This window comes from Mus caroli, chromosome 15 (assembly GCF_900094665.2).
Source record: "Mus caroli chromosome 15, CAROLI_EIJ_v1.1, whole genome shotgun sequence".
NCBI classification, from domain to species: Eukaryota; Metazoa; Chordata; class Mammalia; order Rodentia; family Muridae; genus Mus; species Mus caroli.
The window spans coordinates 5,656,140-5,675,127 of record NC_034584.1 but is presented as its reverse complement, the minus strand read 5'-3'; the positions used below and the strand labels follow the sequence as shown (position 1 = coordinate 5,675,127).

The 18,988-nt window shown below is 38.3% G+C and overlaps 1 protein-coding gene across 4 annotated transcripts in view; it reads right to left on the bottom strand.

Moving 5' to 3' along the window:
• The window catches only part of Lmbrd2 (LMBR1 domain containing 2), a 60,178-nt gene that overhangs the window by 9,797 nt on the left and 31,393 nt on the right, over positions 1-18,988 (bottom strand). For all 4 annotated transcript variants that reach the window (XM_021183333.2, XM_021183334.2, XM_029469677.1 and 1 more), the window contains exons 10-16: positions 16,594-16,775; positions 15,977-16,110; positions 14,395-14,500; positions 13,818-13,915; positions 9,605-9,708; positions 8,237-8,283; positions 5,531-5,636 (exon numbers count right to left, since the gene is read on the bottom strand). In XM_021183333.2, the coding sequence (XP_021038992.1) occupies positions 5,531-5,636; positions 8,237-8,283; positions 9,605-9,708; positions 13,818-13,915; positions 14,395-14,500; positions 15,977-16,110; positions 16,594-16,775 (777 nt within the window). The remainder of the gene's footprint in view (positions 1-5,530; positions 5,637-8,236; positions 8,284-9,604; positions 9,709-13,817; positions 13,916-14,394; positions 14,501-15,976; positions 16,111-16,593; positions 16,776-18,988) is intronic.

Genomic DNA, 18,988 nt, shown 5'->3' with positions numbered 1-18,988 from the left:
GGAATGGGTGGGTAGGGAAGTGGGGGGCGCTATGGGGGACTTTTGGGATAGTATTGGAAATGTAATTGAGGAAAATATGTAATAAAAATATAAAAAAAAAAAAAAGAAAGCAATATAACAATCTATCTACCTTTGGGTTTCTCATGTAATCAATTTTTACAACCAAAGCTACTGCATAACTGTAATCTTAAAGTCATATACTGGTCCATGTCCTTGACCTGGAACAATGTAAATGCTAAAAGGAGTAAATACAAAGATTGAAAGAAATCTTCTAAAATGAATATCTACTCATGGATATTGGCTGAAAAATAATGATGTTTGAGGTACTATTTGTTATTTGGTTCTGTTGGGATGAATGACTGAATCCCTTGAAAAACTCTTGTTAAAGATTCATGTAAAATATCTGGGTGGTGGTAGCAGCAGCACACCTCTAATCCCAGTACTTAGGAGGCAGAGGCAGGTGAGTAAGAGGTCAGCCTGGATACAGATCTAATTCCAGGACAGCTAAGGCTACATAAAGAAACCCCACTTGAAAAACAAAACCAAAAAGGTTTCTGTGAAGTATTTCATTCTTTCCCCATGTGATTCTTTCTGTGCTATTCCAAACACACACACATAACACACACACACACACACACACTTGGACAGATACAGTCACACAGGGACAAATTCACAAGGCAGCCTTCAGGTGGGCACAGATTCAGACTCTTACCATAGACAGACAGAGGATGGAGACAGGAAGCATGAAGTACAGAATTCAAATCTGGAATCATTCTTGACTAAATGAGCCCAAGGGCAAGGGCTTGTATTTTTTTTTTTTCCTAATGTGACACTAATGCATTATTGGTTACTTGGAATTAATCAAGAATGTGCTTAAGTCATTCACTTAAGTTTATTCCTTGTTTCTCTCATGCATTTATCCATCCAACAAATAGTGCCTCTCTAACTCATCCCAGGGATGCAGAGAAGTTCAATACATGAAAATCCATCAATGCAATCCACCATGTAAACAAACGGAAGGAAAAGCCCACACAATTATCTTATTAGATGCTGAAAAAGCCTTTGATAAAATCCAATACTCCTTCATGTTAAAGGTATTAAAGAAATCAGGGATACAGAGCACATACGTAAACATAATAAAAGTAAATACAGCAAGTTAGTAGTCCATATTAAACTAAATGGAGAGAAACTTAGAGCATTTCCACTAAAATCAGGGACAAGACAAAGCTGCCGACTCTCTCCCTATCTTTTCAACATAGTACTTGAAGTTCTAGTTATAGCAATAAGATATCTAAAGGAGATCAAGAGGATACAAATTGGAAGGAAGAAGTCCAAGTATTGCTATTTGCAAATGATAAGATAGTATATATATAAGCGACCCCAAAAATTCTACCAGAGAACTCCTACAGCTAATAAACACCTTCAGCAAAGTGGCTGGATATAAACTCACTATCTAAAGCTTTGTGTTTGTTCTTTTCTTAACAGTTCTCTCATACTTTCAGATCTTTCAATTCTGCAAACTTTCACTCAGTAAGTACCCAAATACCTTTATAGATTCTTCACTGTTTCTGAGTTTTAGCTAAAACCTCTATTTATTCTATCCTAAATAGCCTTCAAACAATCTTCTGTCTTTATTCAAGTACCATTGCCTCACTTTAAGCCCACATTACTCCTTGACTTCACTATAAAAACAGACTTTAAAATGGTTTCTGAGCTTCATTTCTCTAAGTCATATTTTATTTTTCCCTAGCCCACCAAAATTCATATTGTATACTGTCATTAAATTCATTTTTCTAAGCAGCAGCAGATCCTACTTCATGTCACTGAACACAGAGAAGATGAGCTGGTTCTCAACTGGGAGCTTTACCCTAGTTTTCAGAGGTACTGTCTTAACATTGTAGTGTTGGAAGGTACTACTCTATTCAATGCTACTACTAGAGGAGAACAGTAGCCACCAGTCTCACTCCACTGTGAATCCTGTAAGCTATAGTAGCAACCTGCCTGTAAAAAACCCATTGGTGTAATAGCAGAGTAACCAACCACTGTAGTGAGAGCCTTGGTTTCTTGAACAACCCAGTTATGTTATGTGAATATGTTTTTGTTTTATTCCTAGGTGCAGGGTGTGAAGCTGTTTCAGACTCCCCACAGCTGTTAACTCTGACTGTCTTGTAGTCTAGGGTATGTGTAGGAGGGCGTGACCTGTGCCAGCTGCAGGTGGTTAATTCTGGGCACTCTGAAAGGGTACAAATGCAACAGCCTTGAGAGGGTCTGTGGCAGGCAGCTGTGGCCCCCACCGCTGCTGCTTTTGTTATTGCTGGTTTGCTGTTGCATTTGCTGGATATTCTGACAACAAAGATTGGACTCGCCCCTAAGAATCCAACACCTTTGGGTATTTTGCTACACCTGCAGATTAGTGCATTGCTTAAACCTCTTCAGAGAGGCTAAATTCATTACTAACTATACTAAGTAATCAGCATAGAGATCCAAATCTGGACAACAGCAGAGAGTGGAAGACTCTGAAGCATTCGTCCCTAAAGAGAATGAATGTCTTTATGTCATTCCCCTCTCCTCAAAGAAAAGGGGACAGACAGACTGTAAGGGCTAGAGTTGCCCAGGAGCTCTAATCCGCCCAGGATCGTAGGATCAGAAGTGCCCTGAGCAGACCTTGGACCATCTAACTCTGCAGCCAGTCCCACATCCCAGAGGAAGCACCACTCCCAGGCGCTCTAACACTCCCAGAAACATAGGATCAGAGGTGAGGATGATACAACATCTGCCTCAATACCAGAAGTAACTGGGACCAGTATGAACCAGGCACCCAGGAACTCTACCCGACCAGTGGCACAGGTTGCTTCCCTTCTGGGCTGGTGTCCTGAGCAGACCTTGGGTGTACACTCTGCAGCCAGTTCCACAACACCCAGAAGCAGCTCCACTCCCAGGCGCTCTAACTTGCCCAGGATCAAGAGATTCCCAGGATCTCAGAGTCCCAGAGGCAGCTGAACTTCCAGGAGCTCTGACACACCCAGGATCTCAGGATCCCAGAGAGAGCTGAACTCTGAGGATTCTGACCCAACCAGGATCACAGGAAGGACAGGCTCCAGTCAGATATAGAGAGGGCAGGCAGCACTAGAGATAACCAGATGGTGGAAGGCAAGCATAAGAACATAAGCAACAAAAACCAAGGTTACTTGGCATCATCAGAACCCAATTCTCTCACCATAGCAAGTCCTGGATACCCCAACACACAGGAAAACTAAGATTCAGATCTAAACTCACTTCTCATAATGATGATAGAGGACATTGAGAAGGACATAAATAACTCCCTTAAAGAAATACAGGAGACGTAACAATGAAATGTATCTTAAAATAATTATTCTGTCTGTTGAATAGTAACAGACAGAATAATTATTAAAATAGAAAATATTAAAATCATGTTCTACAAAAAAAAAAGGGAGAGAGAGAGAGAGCCAGAGTTGTTCAACTTCTCTCAGCATATTGTGCATACATAGTTGCCCACACAACTATGACAGAATGTGTACATGTTCAAACTCACAAAACCCCAGCATGGACAGGTTAAGGTGGGCACAGAGTCTCGTCCTTAAGGCATGTGCTATTTGTAAGTGATAGCTGCTAGGAGAGAGAGAAATCAGTTCTCTTCAAATGGAGTGATACTGGATATATCTACCACACCCAGAGCAGGCCACATGCTCGAGAATAGTGAAACAACACAAAACATACTTTGTGGTATTTGTCTCATTGGTTGGTTTTGTTTTTATTTCTTTGTTTTCTTTTTATGTTGCTATTTGTTTTAAGACAAAGAAAAACTATGAAGTTGGGTGGGTAAAGGGGAACGAGCTAGAAGGAGATGGGCAAGTGGTTAGAATATGATCAAATATACATATGAATATTGAAACAATAATAAAAAGTAAAATTTTAAATAAAGATTATGTTCTTCCAAGTTACAAATGCTACCTACATTGTAACGTCCATACTTTTGAGGATGAAAGTGTGTGTCTCTAAACTGTCTGGAGCCCCTTTTGCTAGGGGACTCATGTTTAAGCTCTAGAGTCATGAGAAAGCGTGTTCCCAAACATCCTCTCACAGCACAACAGCTTGGTCACTTTCTAGATAAAACCCCTTTCATCTAGGTAACTATTATTCATTTCTGAACACTTAGCTCAATATTCATTACAGAAATATTTGGTATAAAAATACCCTCCTAAGAGAGAACCTTTTTTCTATCCCCCAGGGTAATTTCCTTCAGCATAGGTGTACTCTCTGCGGTAACAACTTACATGAGAAGTCTGCAACATCACTGGAGTCTGCCATTAAAATATTTCTAAAATTTCCATTTAGCTCCTTTATATAATTTCCAGCTGCCTGGTGAAATTCCCTACATCTCTTTATGCACATTATCCAACCTTTCCACTACATCTTTAAGCATACTAATTAGATATTTCCACCAATGATCTGCCTGATAATTCTAATACTTGAGGCTCTTGTAGGCCTAGGATGTTTACTATTTCATATTTTGAAGATGGCTTATACTTTATTTCCTTATATACCTCAGAAATTGTTGCTAAAGACTAGAAATTTCATGTAAATGAATACAGAAGTTAAGCTAAATAACATATATTCAAAATGGGGCAGGCATGCCTCATTCTATAGGGTCATGAACGTTGGAGCACTGAATTAACCTACTGTACTTACTGTGAATTTAGACTCTGCTTTAGTTCCCTTCAGCTGCTACAGACTTCAGTTTTCCTTGTGTTTAGATGGCCTCAATACACAGGAATGTTTCTGGTACCTGTTTTCTGCTTTCAGACCATTAGGAGGGTACCTGTGTGACTATTCCTCCTCTAACCGCACACTGTTTCTGTACAAATGAATAGCTAGGGAAGGATGCTCAGATTTCCTACTTCATTTTCAATCTCAGGGCAGAACCCTATTCACAGAAGCCTCAGTAGTACAGCTCCTTAGCAATAGGTCATCTTCCCCAATGACAAAACTTTGCCTGCTACACAATGTAAAGTCCTGCACAAAGAAAGGGTTCCTGGTGTTTTCCCCAGGTCAATGGGTTTCTTTCTTCTTCCCATCAGTGCAGCGTCAGTGCTACCCAGGTTTCTAACTCACACTGTGGTGGAAGACTTGTATCTATCTTTAGTACTTCTCTAAATTATGAACATCCTGGGGACAGAAATTTATTTTTCTCTCACTACATATATGGAAAAGCACTTCAGTAAGGGTTAACAAATTCTTATAAAGATAAATGAATAACCTACATCAACTAGTTGAAAAGGACAAAAACCATAAAGGTAAGTTGTAGAAATAATTACCTCCCTAGCACACACCTTGAAAATAACACAATTACTTACCTGATACACCACTTCCTCTTCCTTTTGCACACTAGACAATGATAAAGGAAGTCAGTGTAGAGATGTTCGTGATGCCAGATGCTATGGTCCCAGTTCTGTACAGTGCAAACATTTAAAAAGTAATTCCTAAGCAAACTAGGAAATACGGTACTTACACCAATTGGTAGTAGTGTCTGAGAAATTTGACTCTTTGGGGTCAGGATGAACGTTTCTGTTCCGAGTGGAATCCTCTCTGTTGTGTCCATAACGTTCTTTCCACTCCTAGAGCAGAACCCCAATCGAAATATAGCAAATGTTATACTGTCAATAGTCTAGATGCAAAGTACTATAACCATTTTTCATCAGAAATTCATTAGAAGTCAGTATAATTTTAATAGTATCTTTAAAATCAATTTTTATCCCCTTTAATTTTTAACAAAAGCATTTTGCTGGCTATGATTGTATTATTTATTATTCTAACTAAAACTTCAAAAAACCATAATAATAGCAAGCTTACTCTAACCATATAAAAGATATAAGATGTTAAAAACCTTCTTTTACTTGAGCAAGCTATAAATACAGGAGATCTGATAAGTCCCTTTTGCTAACAAATTAAGGCTGTATGTAAGACTAGGACTCACACAAACTTATAAGTTACCATGGAAGACAGTATGACCTCATTAACTAACATTCTATACCTTATACCTAACTGAAACGGTCATTTGAGAGCTTCTGTTCCATGTTTTATACAAGCTATTCATTCATGCCAGGCACTTTGGGAATTTTGAATACATTTTTTTTAAATTTTTATGTAGTCAAGTCTATTACAATTCTGGTAAATTTTAGAAGTTAATTTTTTAAAAAGATTTATTTATTTATTTTATGAATATGAATACACCATTGTTCTCTTCAGACACACCAGAAGAGGGCATCAGATCCCATTACAGATGGTTGTGAGCCACCATGTGGTTGCTGGGAATTGAACTCAGGAACTCTGGAAGAGCAGTCAATGCTCTTAACCACTGAGTCATCTCTCCAGCCCAAAGTTAAAAGTTCTAATACAGTGGTTCTTAACCTTCCTAATGCTAAGACCCTTTAACACAGTACCTCATATAACGGTAATCCCCTCCCTTAAAATTCTTTTCATTGCTACTTCAAAACTGTAATTTTACTAGTTATAAATTTTAATACAAAATGATATGTAGCCCCTGTGAAAGAACTGTTCAACCCCCACAGGTTGAGAAGAACTGTCCTAATAGAAGTAATGTCTACTTTTGGTTCTAACTGTGAAATAAAAACCATATCTATCCTTTAAAAATGTTCATTTTGAGAAAGTCTCACTAGTAGGCCTGGACCTTGCTATGTAGTCCAGAATAGCTAGCACTCACTGACATCTACTTGTCTCTGTGCTGGGATTAAGGCATGTGCTACCTACCATACCAAATATACAAGTCTCCTTTTTATCGGCATATGGTACAATACACTGACAACTACGACATCTCCTTTTAATTACTTTTCAGGATAAATATATCTGTTGGGGGATGGCTTTGTGCACTGTGAATTGAGATGCTGATCTCTATGCCCAAACATCTGGTTATAGTCTGGACATTGGCATGGTCAAGCATCTCTAGTCTAAATGTTAAGCAAACACTGTTTCCCATTACCAATGATTGCTTAATAAAGAGCTGATCAGCCAATTAGTTGGGAAGAAGAGAAGAGAATAGGGCAGGACTTCTGATCCCAGTCTGGGGGGGTCCCAGGGAAAAGAGGGCCAGAAGAAGGAGAGGAGAGAAAGGGAGAGAAAAAAGGTGGAGAGACCATGTAGATGGACCAGGATTTGCCATGAGGTCACAATGGGAGAGCAGCCATGAGGACACAGGCGGACCTAAGCGAACCAGGGCAAGACTCAGATGCAGGCAAAGGACCACAGGGCTGGGAAGTAGACAGCATAACTGGAGAAGAATAACTCAGAACCACGCCCAGCTTAGTGCTTGCAGCTTGTTAATAAAAATACCAGGTCTCTGTGTCATTCATTCAGGAGCTAAACCCAGCACAGAGACAAGTAGATCTCGAGTAAGTGCTAGGCCATCTTGGTCTACGTAGCAAGTTCCAGGCTCTCTAGTGAGAGACTCTGTCTCAAAATAAATAGATATTGTTTCAAAAGAGTGGGCATAGAAACACTCTGCAATTATTTGGGAGCAAATGGGAAGAAGAAACCCTGACCCTGAATTACAGTTACATACATCAACATTAAATAGTTAAAGAAACTGTGAGTAGATTTTCTTTTCTTTCATTTTTTCCCACTTTCTCAAAGAAGATTTGCCTCAGAAAATGGAGCACTAAAGAGAAATTAAAGATGAAAATACACATGTCATATTCGAAAAAAGCATAATGATTTTAAACCAACCTAATTTACATTATCAATAAGGCTGCATAAATTTACTCAGTCACTGTATAGATAGTTTAGTCAGCGACCTGATGGATATTGGACCCAATCTGAGAGGATACCTAGCACGCTATGTGTATGTAAAAGTCTTAAAAAGTGTTCCCTTCTTTAAAACTACACCCAGGGCTGGGATACGGCTTAGTGGTTAAGAGTACCTGCTGCTCCTCCAAGTGGCCAGGGCTGCATTCCTGGTCATCTGTAATTCAGTCTAGCAGACCCAAGTGCACTTCCGAGTACTCTAGGCACCAGTACAGCAGTACACCTGGTACAAAGTCATACACCCAGGCAAAACACTCATCCACATTAAAGGGAAAAGAAAATCCTATGCCCTTTACCTACTTTTTCTCATCTGTAACTATTTACTCCAAGTAAGATTCTCATGGTGTTTCCAAGATATTTCATGGTTAGTAGCAATTTAATAAACTATTATACTTACTCTTCTTCTATTTTCACCTTCCTCTTGCCTTTGCCTTTTTCTTTTCTCTAAAGACAAGAAAAATGGCCTCAAATTTAGTATAACATGGTTTCATTAGAAATAGAGTAACCAAAGCAAGAGCATACAGTATCTACAACCTACTACACATTCCTGTTTGGCTACAGATAGCTTTGGAGCCCGTCTACCTTTAGTGAAAAAAATGTTCTTCCTTTTGGTGATCTGAGATGAGTTTTTCTGTAGCTTCTACTCTCTTTTGGACTTTTCTTCTAAGTTTATACTTTCTGTATAATTCTGCTCTCATATAAGCTCTTTGGATGTATGTGCAATGCTTCCCTTAAGATAGAGTCTACAGATTATGACAGCCATTCTCTCAGTATCTTCCAGCTTACCATTCTTATCAATATTAGGAAGGGGTTTCTATGCCAAATACAGAATTATCACATCAAAGAGACACTACTTCTTCAGAGAGCATATGAAGGCTGGATTCTGGAGACGAAGAAGCAACGTCCCCAAATCAAGGCTTTCACTCATCCTACCAGCACGTGAACAAAAGAAAACATAAAACATGTTCTTTGTGAATAGGCTTTAGGAAAGCTCTATGTATTTTAATAGTACTCTCATTCTCTTATCAATGATCATTTATTCCAAGAGAAAAAAAAAGTTTGAATGATATTGCACATAGCAAACTATCAACTCTTTAAATTAATTAGCTTTATAGTTACATAGAACTTGGCAAATACGTTTCAAAACAAAGACAAACCAATCTACTATGGCTTGGATGTTGTATTTTCTTTAAAGTTCTGGCCAAAGGCTATGCAGGCTGTACTTCTTTTGGTAGGTGCTGGAGCCTTGGGAAGGCAGGGGCAAGGGGAAGGAAGTTAAATCACTAAATCACTGGGGTAGACTGAAGATACTACTAGGACCATAGCCCCTTCCTGTGTCTCTCATTGATTCTACGTGATAAACTGGCTTGCTCTCTGCCATGATCCACTATGCTGGCCAAAAGGGAAGTAACAATAGATTGAAATCACTTAAATGTTGAAGTAAGCTGTCTTTCCTCCTTGCAAGCTATCCCAGTTATTTTGTCACATCGTCAGAAGGATGATTAACACAAAGTCCAAGACCATAAATCAAATGCTTATTATCTAGTGCAGATTCACTACTAATGTATGCTACAGAATTTCTTCACAATAAACCTTACATTAAGTTTTCAAATATTTTTGTGAAGAAAACAGGACATATGGATTTTTAGGTTAAACCACCTAAGGTAGAATAAAATCATATACAAATTTTGCACTCACTCATTTTGTGTTTGAATCTTAGCACTTAAAATTGCCCTTTTATTTATTTTAGAATAACAAATCTTACCTCGTCTGATTAATTCTTTTCCTTCATCAACTAGATCTGATGTCATATCATTATCTCCCATGAACTGCTGGAAACCAAGCAGATTCAAACAACGGGTGCCCAAACTAATAAAAGCAAATTTTGAAACAATAAGTATTATTTCATTTTGTAAATATTTTGATAAATTGTTCTTTACCACTGTCAGCCCCAGAGAAACCATGACTCAGTATTAGAATGGCAAACTGCATAGCAATGCAGCGAGCCACTCTGCACAAGGTCTTTATTTCTCTTTCTTTTTCCAGTGCTTATATCCAGATGCATGTGAAGCATCATGCCTATAATCCTAATATCTGGGAGCCTGAGGCACAACTGTCATGGGTTTGAGGCCCGCTGAGGTTACAGTGAAACTTTGTCTAAAAACAAAACAATCAAATGTTATGTCGCATTTCCCAGTAGAGTAGGGATTCCTGTATTGCTACATGATGGCTGTAACAAAATCAATGTGTTCTTTTAAAATATTCAGAGTAGTTTTAATACTCAAGTATGCATATAAAATCAGCACTTCCATGGGCAGTGGTGACACACGCCTTTAATCCCAGCACTCTAGAGGCACAAGACAGCAAAGGCTACACAGCAGATGAGTAAGATAATTAATAAAATCAGCATCTGTACGTGTAGAGAGTTCTTGTTTAGACAATCTTTTGGTTTCTGAGAGCTGGTGTCACTCTCAAGTTCAGGCTGTCTTCACTGTATTAGAATAGGCGAGCCTCACACTCAGAGTGAACCTCCTCCCTCAGCCTCCCGAGTTCTGTGATTTCAGACTTTGGATAAAAAAAAATCTTAATTATGTAAATTTTAATGTTATGGTTTTTTTTTTCACTCAAGAATTGAAGTTTTTCTGTTATACACTGTAATGATTATATCTTATCTGGAGGGTAATTATTTGAAATCTTATTAGATATTTAAATCTGTCATATAGGACAAGAGTACCTTAAAAACATGGTATACAAGGGAGGAAGCAATATATGGATAAGCACAATTTATACTGTTAAGATCCTACTATGATGCTAGGCAGTGGTGGTATCAGCACTTGGGAGGCAGAGGCAAGTGGATCTCTGAGATCAAGGTCAGCCTGGTTTACAGCCTGGGTTCCAGGATAGCCAGGGCTACACAGAGAAACACTGTCTTGAACGCCGCTCCCAACCCACCCCTCAAAAAGATCATACATGGATCAGACAATTCACTCATATTTAATTCTTACTCCTTATAATCCTAAGGAATAAATATATTTATCACTTGAAGGACTGGAGAAAGAAGTGGATGTGTGTGTGTGTGTGTGTGTGTGTGTGTGTGTGTGTGTCTGTCTGTAAAGAAAACCAGCAGTTAAAATAAAAATCTCTGACTTACATTATGAAAAGTATAAGTATCTGATGAACTCAGACTATTGGCTGTTATGTAAGAAGACTATGTGCATGGCTTTGAGGAAAGCTCTTCCTTTCTTTGAGACAGATTCAATTAGAACTTAAACTTCACTGTGTAGCTCAGGCTGCTCTCAAAAGGCAGGCTCTTCCTGCTGCCCATTTACAGCATACATCATTCCCAGCTTACGAAGAAACCTTTAATGCTTTCTTTCTTCCTTTTTTGGGGTGTGTGTGTGTGTGTGTCTGTCCATGAAAGGTAGCAAAGTCCCCAGATGAGCTAAGGCTAAAAGCCCAGGAGACCCTGAAAGGACAACTGGAGCTTTTCCTGTTCCTGGGTACCAGGCCCCTGTCACTAGCTGCAGTCCCCCATAGATCTGTGGCCATCAGTCACATAAGGGCAATGCCCCAACCCCTCCACATGTGACCTGAGGCTCAAGACAGATTTCCATTTTAATGAGGTACCTACATAGCCAATAAGCTTTCCTTCCCAGACACTCCTCCCTGCAAAGGTATTTAATCTCAGGCCCACCCTGAGAAGTGGGGTAAGGTTTTACACATCCACTTTCTGACACGACAATAAATACGTTAAAACCATGGACTGCCTCTTTCCATCGAGATCCGTAGGGAGCCATGGAGGTGGCCTTTGTCTACAGAGCTGCTGTCTAATCTCCTATAAAAGGCCTCCCTGCACTCCCAGCCATGACTGCCACCAAGCCCAAACCAAGCCCACCATCAAGCCAAGGACTCTCACCTGTGGGACCAGCTCCTCCCTTATTCCCTCTGGCCACGGCTAGATCCAGCTTACTTATTTCAGCTTTTCTGCAGCGGTGCCTGAGTGTCCAAGAGCCTGGGAACCCCACGGTCCCAATCTCACCTCAGGCCCAGGGACCCCTGAACGAGCTCTGGCTCTCCTACACCTCAGACTACGCTTTCCCACTCCCCCGAGCTTCCCTCTCCAGCTACATCTCCAGCCCTACAATGATTGCTTTTCTATAATCATTTTTCTGACTTCTTTATTAAGATTTTATATTTGACACAGCATTATTCTAATTTATATTACTTTGAGCCACAGAGTCATTTAATCTCAAAATTTTAATCTTGCCAATATGAAAACTAACATGAAAAGATGTACTTATTAAAAGTTCAGGAAGTTCCATTATGGTTCCATGGGCCAAGTTCATTAAACTATTAAGTGAGTAAAAAATAAACAGCACAGCATTAAATACGTAAAGTTGGCTAATGTTTTTTCCACTTTAGAGGAAACACTCAAAACAATAATTTTGGTGTCAATTCATATTAATATTTTTAATCTTTTGTTTTGTTTTGGAGACAGGATTTCTCTGTGCAGCCCTGGCTGTCCTGGAACTCACTCTGTAGACCAGGCTGGCCTTGAATAACATTTTAGTCTTATTATACTTCATTTTATATATGCTCTTCTCTTGAAGCATGTTATTGCTATACAACTAACACTGACTTTGAACTTGGGATCCTCTGTTTCAGCCTACAAAACCCAAAACTACAAAAATTATAGACATGTGCCACCATGCTCATCAGTCTTATTTTAAAGTATAATCTTTTTGCTAATTTATTTATCAAAAACTAAAAAATTTAACTTAATGGAGAATTGATTTAAACAAACATTCTAATATCAGTATGCTAATGTTATTTATATTTATGCACAAATAATATAAGATATAAACCAAAGTTAATAAAACTTACTTTTATTAGAAAGGCAAATTAATTTATATTAATGACATATTTTTATAAAAGTGATATTTGATACGTGTTGAGACACTGAAGCAGTAAGCAAAGGTTGAAGGGGTATGAGAGTAAGGAATAAGAGGAGAGAAAAGGTGCTGAGGCCATTGTATCCTTTGGTCTAAGTTGAGAATTTCATACATGTATATCATGAGTGTGATCACATACAATCCCTAATTCCTCCTCCAACTGTCCCCATTCTCCCTAACACCTCCTCCTTTAACTTTGCATCTTTTTCTAAAAAAAAGAAAGAAAAAATCTACTAGGTCCACTGAGTGCTTTCCATACTTGCATGGGTATAGATAGGGTCAGCCAGGAACACAGGAAACCTTCCCTAGCTAACTCAAAGAAAAATGTCGTCCTTCCGGAGCACCTACCAACTGCCAACTGCTCCTCAGGAAGGGATGGGTCCTGGAGATCAATTCCCATCTCTGCAGGAACTATAGCTGGCTTGATTTTGTATAAGTCTTAAGTAGGTAACCATGGCTAGAATGAGTTCCTTACTGTTAATAGACTTAACCTTTTTAAACCTTACCTTTGCCAAGTTTCTATAATCTTCTCTGAGCCCAGAAAAAGAGCAAGCAGTGCATCTTCTAAGCATAGATAAGTATTTTTCTTCCAACTTTATATACACATCTTGATTATAAGTGCTCCTCACCTGACCCTTTGTGTTGGCTAGCATCTGCAGAATTTAAAAACCCAGCAACAATATAGAATAAGCCCAAAGACTAACTTACGTTATTAGAAAGAAGCTAGACATGCTTGCAGGGCTGCAGCCCACGACTCTGGAGTTCCCATCATATAGTTAATCTTTTCACTCTACAGGCTATATAACTGCAACAGAATAATTCCACTTCTCTATTCTTTGAACTGTCTGCAGATGGAGAACCTGACTCAACTACTCAAAAAGGCCCTGCAAACTGTCCTAGCTCCCCAAACCTCCTAAAACACAAACAACTAAAAGCAAGGCAGCAAACACTCAGTAGACTTTCAAGGGAAATGGATATCTATATCCAACTAAGAGTATGAGAAAAAGGTAATGTTAAATTTCTTACCTAAAATACGTAGCGATGCAGAGAATTACTACCAACATAGGATAATATATATAGAATCCATCTGCAATAAAGGATAAAACTTTCATGGAACCCATGATCTGAAGAGCAAGAGAAGAGTTAAGTCAGCAGGGCTCCAGATATTCACTCCTTCCTTCCCATCGTTAGAAAATTTACCCTCTTGAAGCTACAACAACAAATTTGACTTTTCAAAATTTAGAAGCAAAGTACTAAGTGTTATGAATTTCTTAAACTTTCTTCCTGTTTAGGCTTTCTTCTAAAGAAGTCTAGTATTTTATGACTACTACAAAAGCATATGCATATACAGATACATGCTAATGCTACTATGAAACAGGCTTTTGATGCTGCTCATCTAAGTAATCTAAATAAACATTTTTTTAAAAATTCCAAATGGAAAATTACTTTAATCCTATCATTAGTAATTACATACATGACCTTTAAGAGAAGGCTTTAGTGATTAAAAAGGAGTTCAATGTGTTACACAGATTTTCTACTAATAACAGAAGATGACTCCTAACAACATCTTACATAGACAAGGAACCTAAAGAACCATACTCACAGATGTATATGCAGTTGGCTGGGTATTCTGGTGGGAGATGGATGAATCCATATGGGTCAATCCCAAGAAGTTAAGACATAAAGGAGGAGTCAAACGGCAAAATAACCTACAATAAAATTCAAAACTGCCAACATATATATTTGAAATATAACAAAATACAATTTACACTATAGTGAAATATATTAAGACATTTCAGATCATTGTAACTATAATTTTCAGCTATTTTCATACTATACACATAAATGTATATGTATACATATACATATTTCAATTATATTCATTCAAGTCAAACTATAATTTGAATTCTCCACATGAACTGCCCTTACTGGGACATATTCAGAAATCCTATTAATCACATTTCCCTTAAGAAATGAATGCTTATATAACTAACTTATATAGCCTCAGGGTGTCTGATTTCAGCACTCTGGCTAAGATCAAGTATAAAATGAGGATCTTACATAGCTAGGGTTGGAGAACGAAGGGTTAGAAGAATGAAAAGGTTTAAATATAAGGAGGAGATAGTGACAAGAGGTTCTTTTTGTGGTAAGAGGAAGCTCTGTATGCTGGTGATAGTTGTAGCAGTCTACACATCAAATGGATGAAAATCTAAGAACTAATTAAAGTCTACACTGCTGTTAATAGAGTGGTAATTTAGTTCTTAGGTTTGATACTGTATAGCAACTACAGACAATGTCACTATGGTAAGAAGTCTGAGTGGATGGCTCTATTTTAGGAGGTAGGGCCAAGCTACAAGAAGCTACAAGTCACCTCTAGGAGGTATGAACAAAAGTTAGCATGCTTGGGGTCCTGCCAGCCTGCCTGTACTTCCTAGGTACCATGAAGTAGTTAACTCTGTCTGCTCCAGTATACTCTTCTTGCCATGTGTAGCCTCACTTCTTGCCCAAAACAATATCAAGTAATGCTAGACTAAAGTCTCTGAAACCATTAGACATAATAACTATTTCTTCCCCTAAGTTGTTTGTGTCAGGTTTTGTAACAGTCACAAAAAACTAACACAGTGGTGATTTTGATATTTTTATAAGACAAAATTTTGACACCAGATATTACTTTGAACTTCCCTAAGTCTAGCCTATTATATATATTATAAATACTTAATATACCTGAATAATAATAAATAGCCTGGATAGTCTGGCTAGTGTAGCTAAAGGCAGCCCTGTAAATTTTTCTATGAAACACATGGTTTTCTTTCTTTTTGGGGGCGGAGGGGGTTCGAGACAGGGTTTCTCTGTGTAGCCCTGGCTGTCCTGGAACTCACTTTGTAAACCAGGCTAGCCTCGAACTCAGAAATCTGCCTGCCTCTGCCTCCCAAGTGCTGGGATTAAAGGCATGCACCACAACACCCAGCCTAACATATCATTCTTAAGTTACCATAAATTTAAAGGCAGAATTTAGCTGGTAATCAGCAAATAGCCACCATATATATGCAAACTATCTAATATATACATAGAACAGTTAGCTCACAGAAATATATGTTCATGCGACATCCATTAACAAGAAATAAGAGATCTTTAATTATTATGCAAAACGGAGGCATTTCTTTTCCCAAGCGCAGTGTACTCACATGCCACTGAAAAGAAGGCTATACGCATCGGTCTGATGGTGTGAGGCCAGGTAGTAGTAGTTAAACACGCGGATCCTGAACACAGTAGAGTAAACACAGATGCTTAAGAAGAAGATGGAAAGGAAGCAAGCAATCTGGAAAAAATAGTTACAACTTGAGTTAGGACTTTATTACTTTATTTACTGTCACAAGAATTAGCACTCATCCTCAGCTACATTTACTGATGTCCTAAAATATAAATACAACAATAGTGTGGGGTTTTTTCTTATAGGAAAAGGAAATTATGAAAACAAAACTGTACATTTCAACCAGTTGAATATCGTAGATCCTATTTAACTATTCCCTGAAAACTCTAATGAAGATAGTAAGGTGTACAGCTTCCCTGACAACAGGGGCCAACACAGCCTCATAGAACGGCTGTCACTGTCCTATACTTTTTCATTCATCTTCAGCTACAGCTCTTAGTTTTTATAGTCTGTGTTGATTAAGCCTGCATCATAATAGCACTGTGGAAAACTACTCCTTTTACTCTTACAAAAAGAAACATGAGAAAAGATACAGCAGTTAAAGCATGTGCATAAACAAATATATATTTATGACTGATATGAAAAACTGACCTCAATATAAATATAATTGTATGTTTTTTCTGCCAGCTGTATGAATACTGCAAAAAGGGATAAGACAGGAGTTGTGCTAAAGAAGGTACACTCTGACCACACAACAATCACAGAGAAGATAGACAAAACCACAGCAAGGGTCCTGTGAAACCACGGACGCAAAAGGCATTCCCAGTACCACTCTGGAAAATAAAAGAAAAACACAGTTAGGAAAACGACATCAGTATGAAGTATTTATAGTCTTTCAGGTAGCAGCAAATCAGACACTACAGAGAACAACGCAACGCCACAGTGCAAAACCAGGCATGACCCTAGGCAAAGATCAACAGTGGGGTTGAAACCGAGAGCCATGGGCTTCCTGCTCTGATGCACTGAGGAGAGCATGGCATCCATCGCCTTTGTGGGATTCCAGCAAATGACACATAAGCTCTGTCTAATCACAGGGATACAGCAAACTCCAACTTGGGGACATTCAGCAAACACTAGCTGTCCATAAACATCAATGTTATAAAATACACAGAGAATAAAATACATAGGACTGAAAATCTGTGTCCGATTTAAAAAGACTAAGAAATATGACAACTATGCAATATGACAAAATACACTGTGTGCTTTATTTCTTTTTCCAAAAAATCCCTGTCATAATTAAGTGTAATTATGACATAATGTATAAGGTATATAAAAGTAAATTATTAATGTTAATTTTCTAACTATTTTTGAGTTACACTTCAGTAGCTGAATTTTTAGAAAATATAGACTGAAATTACCAAGGGACAAAAGGCCTCATATATGGAAATCTCTGAAAGATTAAGTAAAAAGTGTATGTAGAAAAAGAAAAAGGAAATTAATAAAGTGTTAATATATGAAGAACCTGGATATATGAGAATAGTTGGTGAAATTCTGGTTTTTTTAGGTCTGAATCCCATCCATGCATCCATACATACCATTGAAGACTGAACCCAGGGTTCGAGTGTGCTGTATCATCTACCACTGAGTTACAGCTTGCAGTAAGGCTACATTTTCACTTTATTTGTTAAAACGCTATGATTCAGGCTCACTGCCTCCAAATAATTCCTACTTAAATATCCATGCAGGTAATTCTTTCTTCTCTCATCGTCTTCATCTCCTCTCTTGTAATGAGTTCATCTTCTACCCCTCCCAGTAAGCCAATCACTCACTCCCATAGCCTTTCCTAGACGTTGTCTGGCTGACAATGGTAACTTTTCTATACAGCCCAATTCCTCCTCCCGGAGCAATACCTTCGTCTGTACTGCAAGAGTACTGACTGGCCGTCAGTCAACGCAATGGTTCCTTCCTTTACCTTCTTACTGTTATTGAACAACTGCAATTTCCTCCCTTCCTTTCCCAGCTCAGATCCCACAGGCTTAAAGAGAACAACTCTCCAGTCTCAATGCCTTTACCCTCTCTTGTTCACTGTACTTGTTTGGTTAAACCACTGTTTGGTCCAACTCCTTGGTTACTGTGAGTCTGTGCACATGTACACTGCAGAACAAAGACACACCTTTACTGACTATTCTCACCTTAAAGTATCACCAACTTCAAACAGGCCCTCAGCACATCTAAACAGCTTACTATAATTCCCCATGTTCTTCCATATCCATTTTCCTATGGGACTCTTTTGTACCTTCTTGAAAAATCTCCTACTTTGCGTTTGTCAGTCCATTCTCAAGAGAGTATAGCAGTTAGATGAAAACTTACCATTGACTGCTACACTTTCTTACACTAATGCTGTCTATCTCACCTCCTAAAGCAAGGCTATTCTCTTCGCTGTTCACTATCTCCTGTCTCCTCTCCACTACCCACCAATACTGCTCCAGAGTTCCCTACTGCTTCGATCATTTTCTTCTCTATGTACCTTCTTGAAAAATTATAAGCTATGTCTCAAACTCTTATCCCCTAATTTACCACAGCTATTACCCTTATCTCTGTTCATTTTTACTTTTTATTCATTTCTTAATTTTTGGTCTCTAAGCATGTTTGATCATGTATGTAAACTGTTTATAATTTTACTATATATATACATATTTTAAAATCATAGGCATAAATATATTAAGAAGTTTCAACTTTTTTTTAAAAAATAATCATTATGTTGAGAGAAATGCTACCAAATATTATGGAGACAATATTTCATACACTGTTGATGAATTTGTAGGAATTTGTTAATATTTATAATGCTTAGTTTTTAAAGTTTAGCTAATTAATATGGTTCTTATACTAACAAGAGTGAAAGCCATGATATACATTTATGGTGAGATCATTAGTGAGAGTGAATACTTCAAACAGCTTCCATAAAAATTATAAAATGGCCGGGCGTGGTGGCGCACGCCTTTAATCCCAGCACTCGGGAGGCAGAGGCAGGCGGATTTCTGAGTTC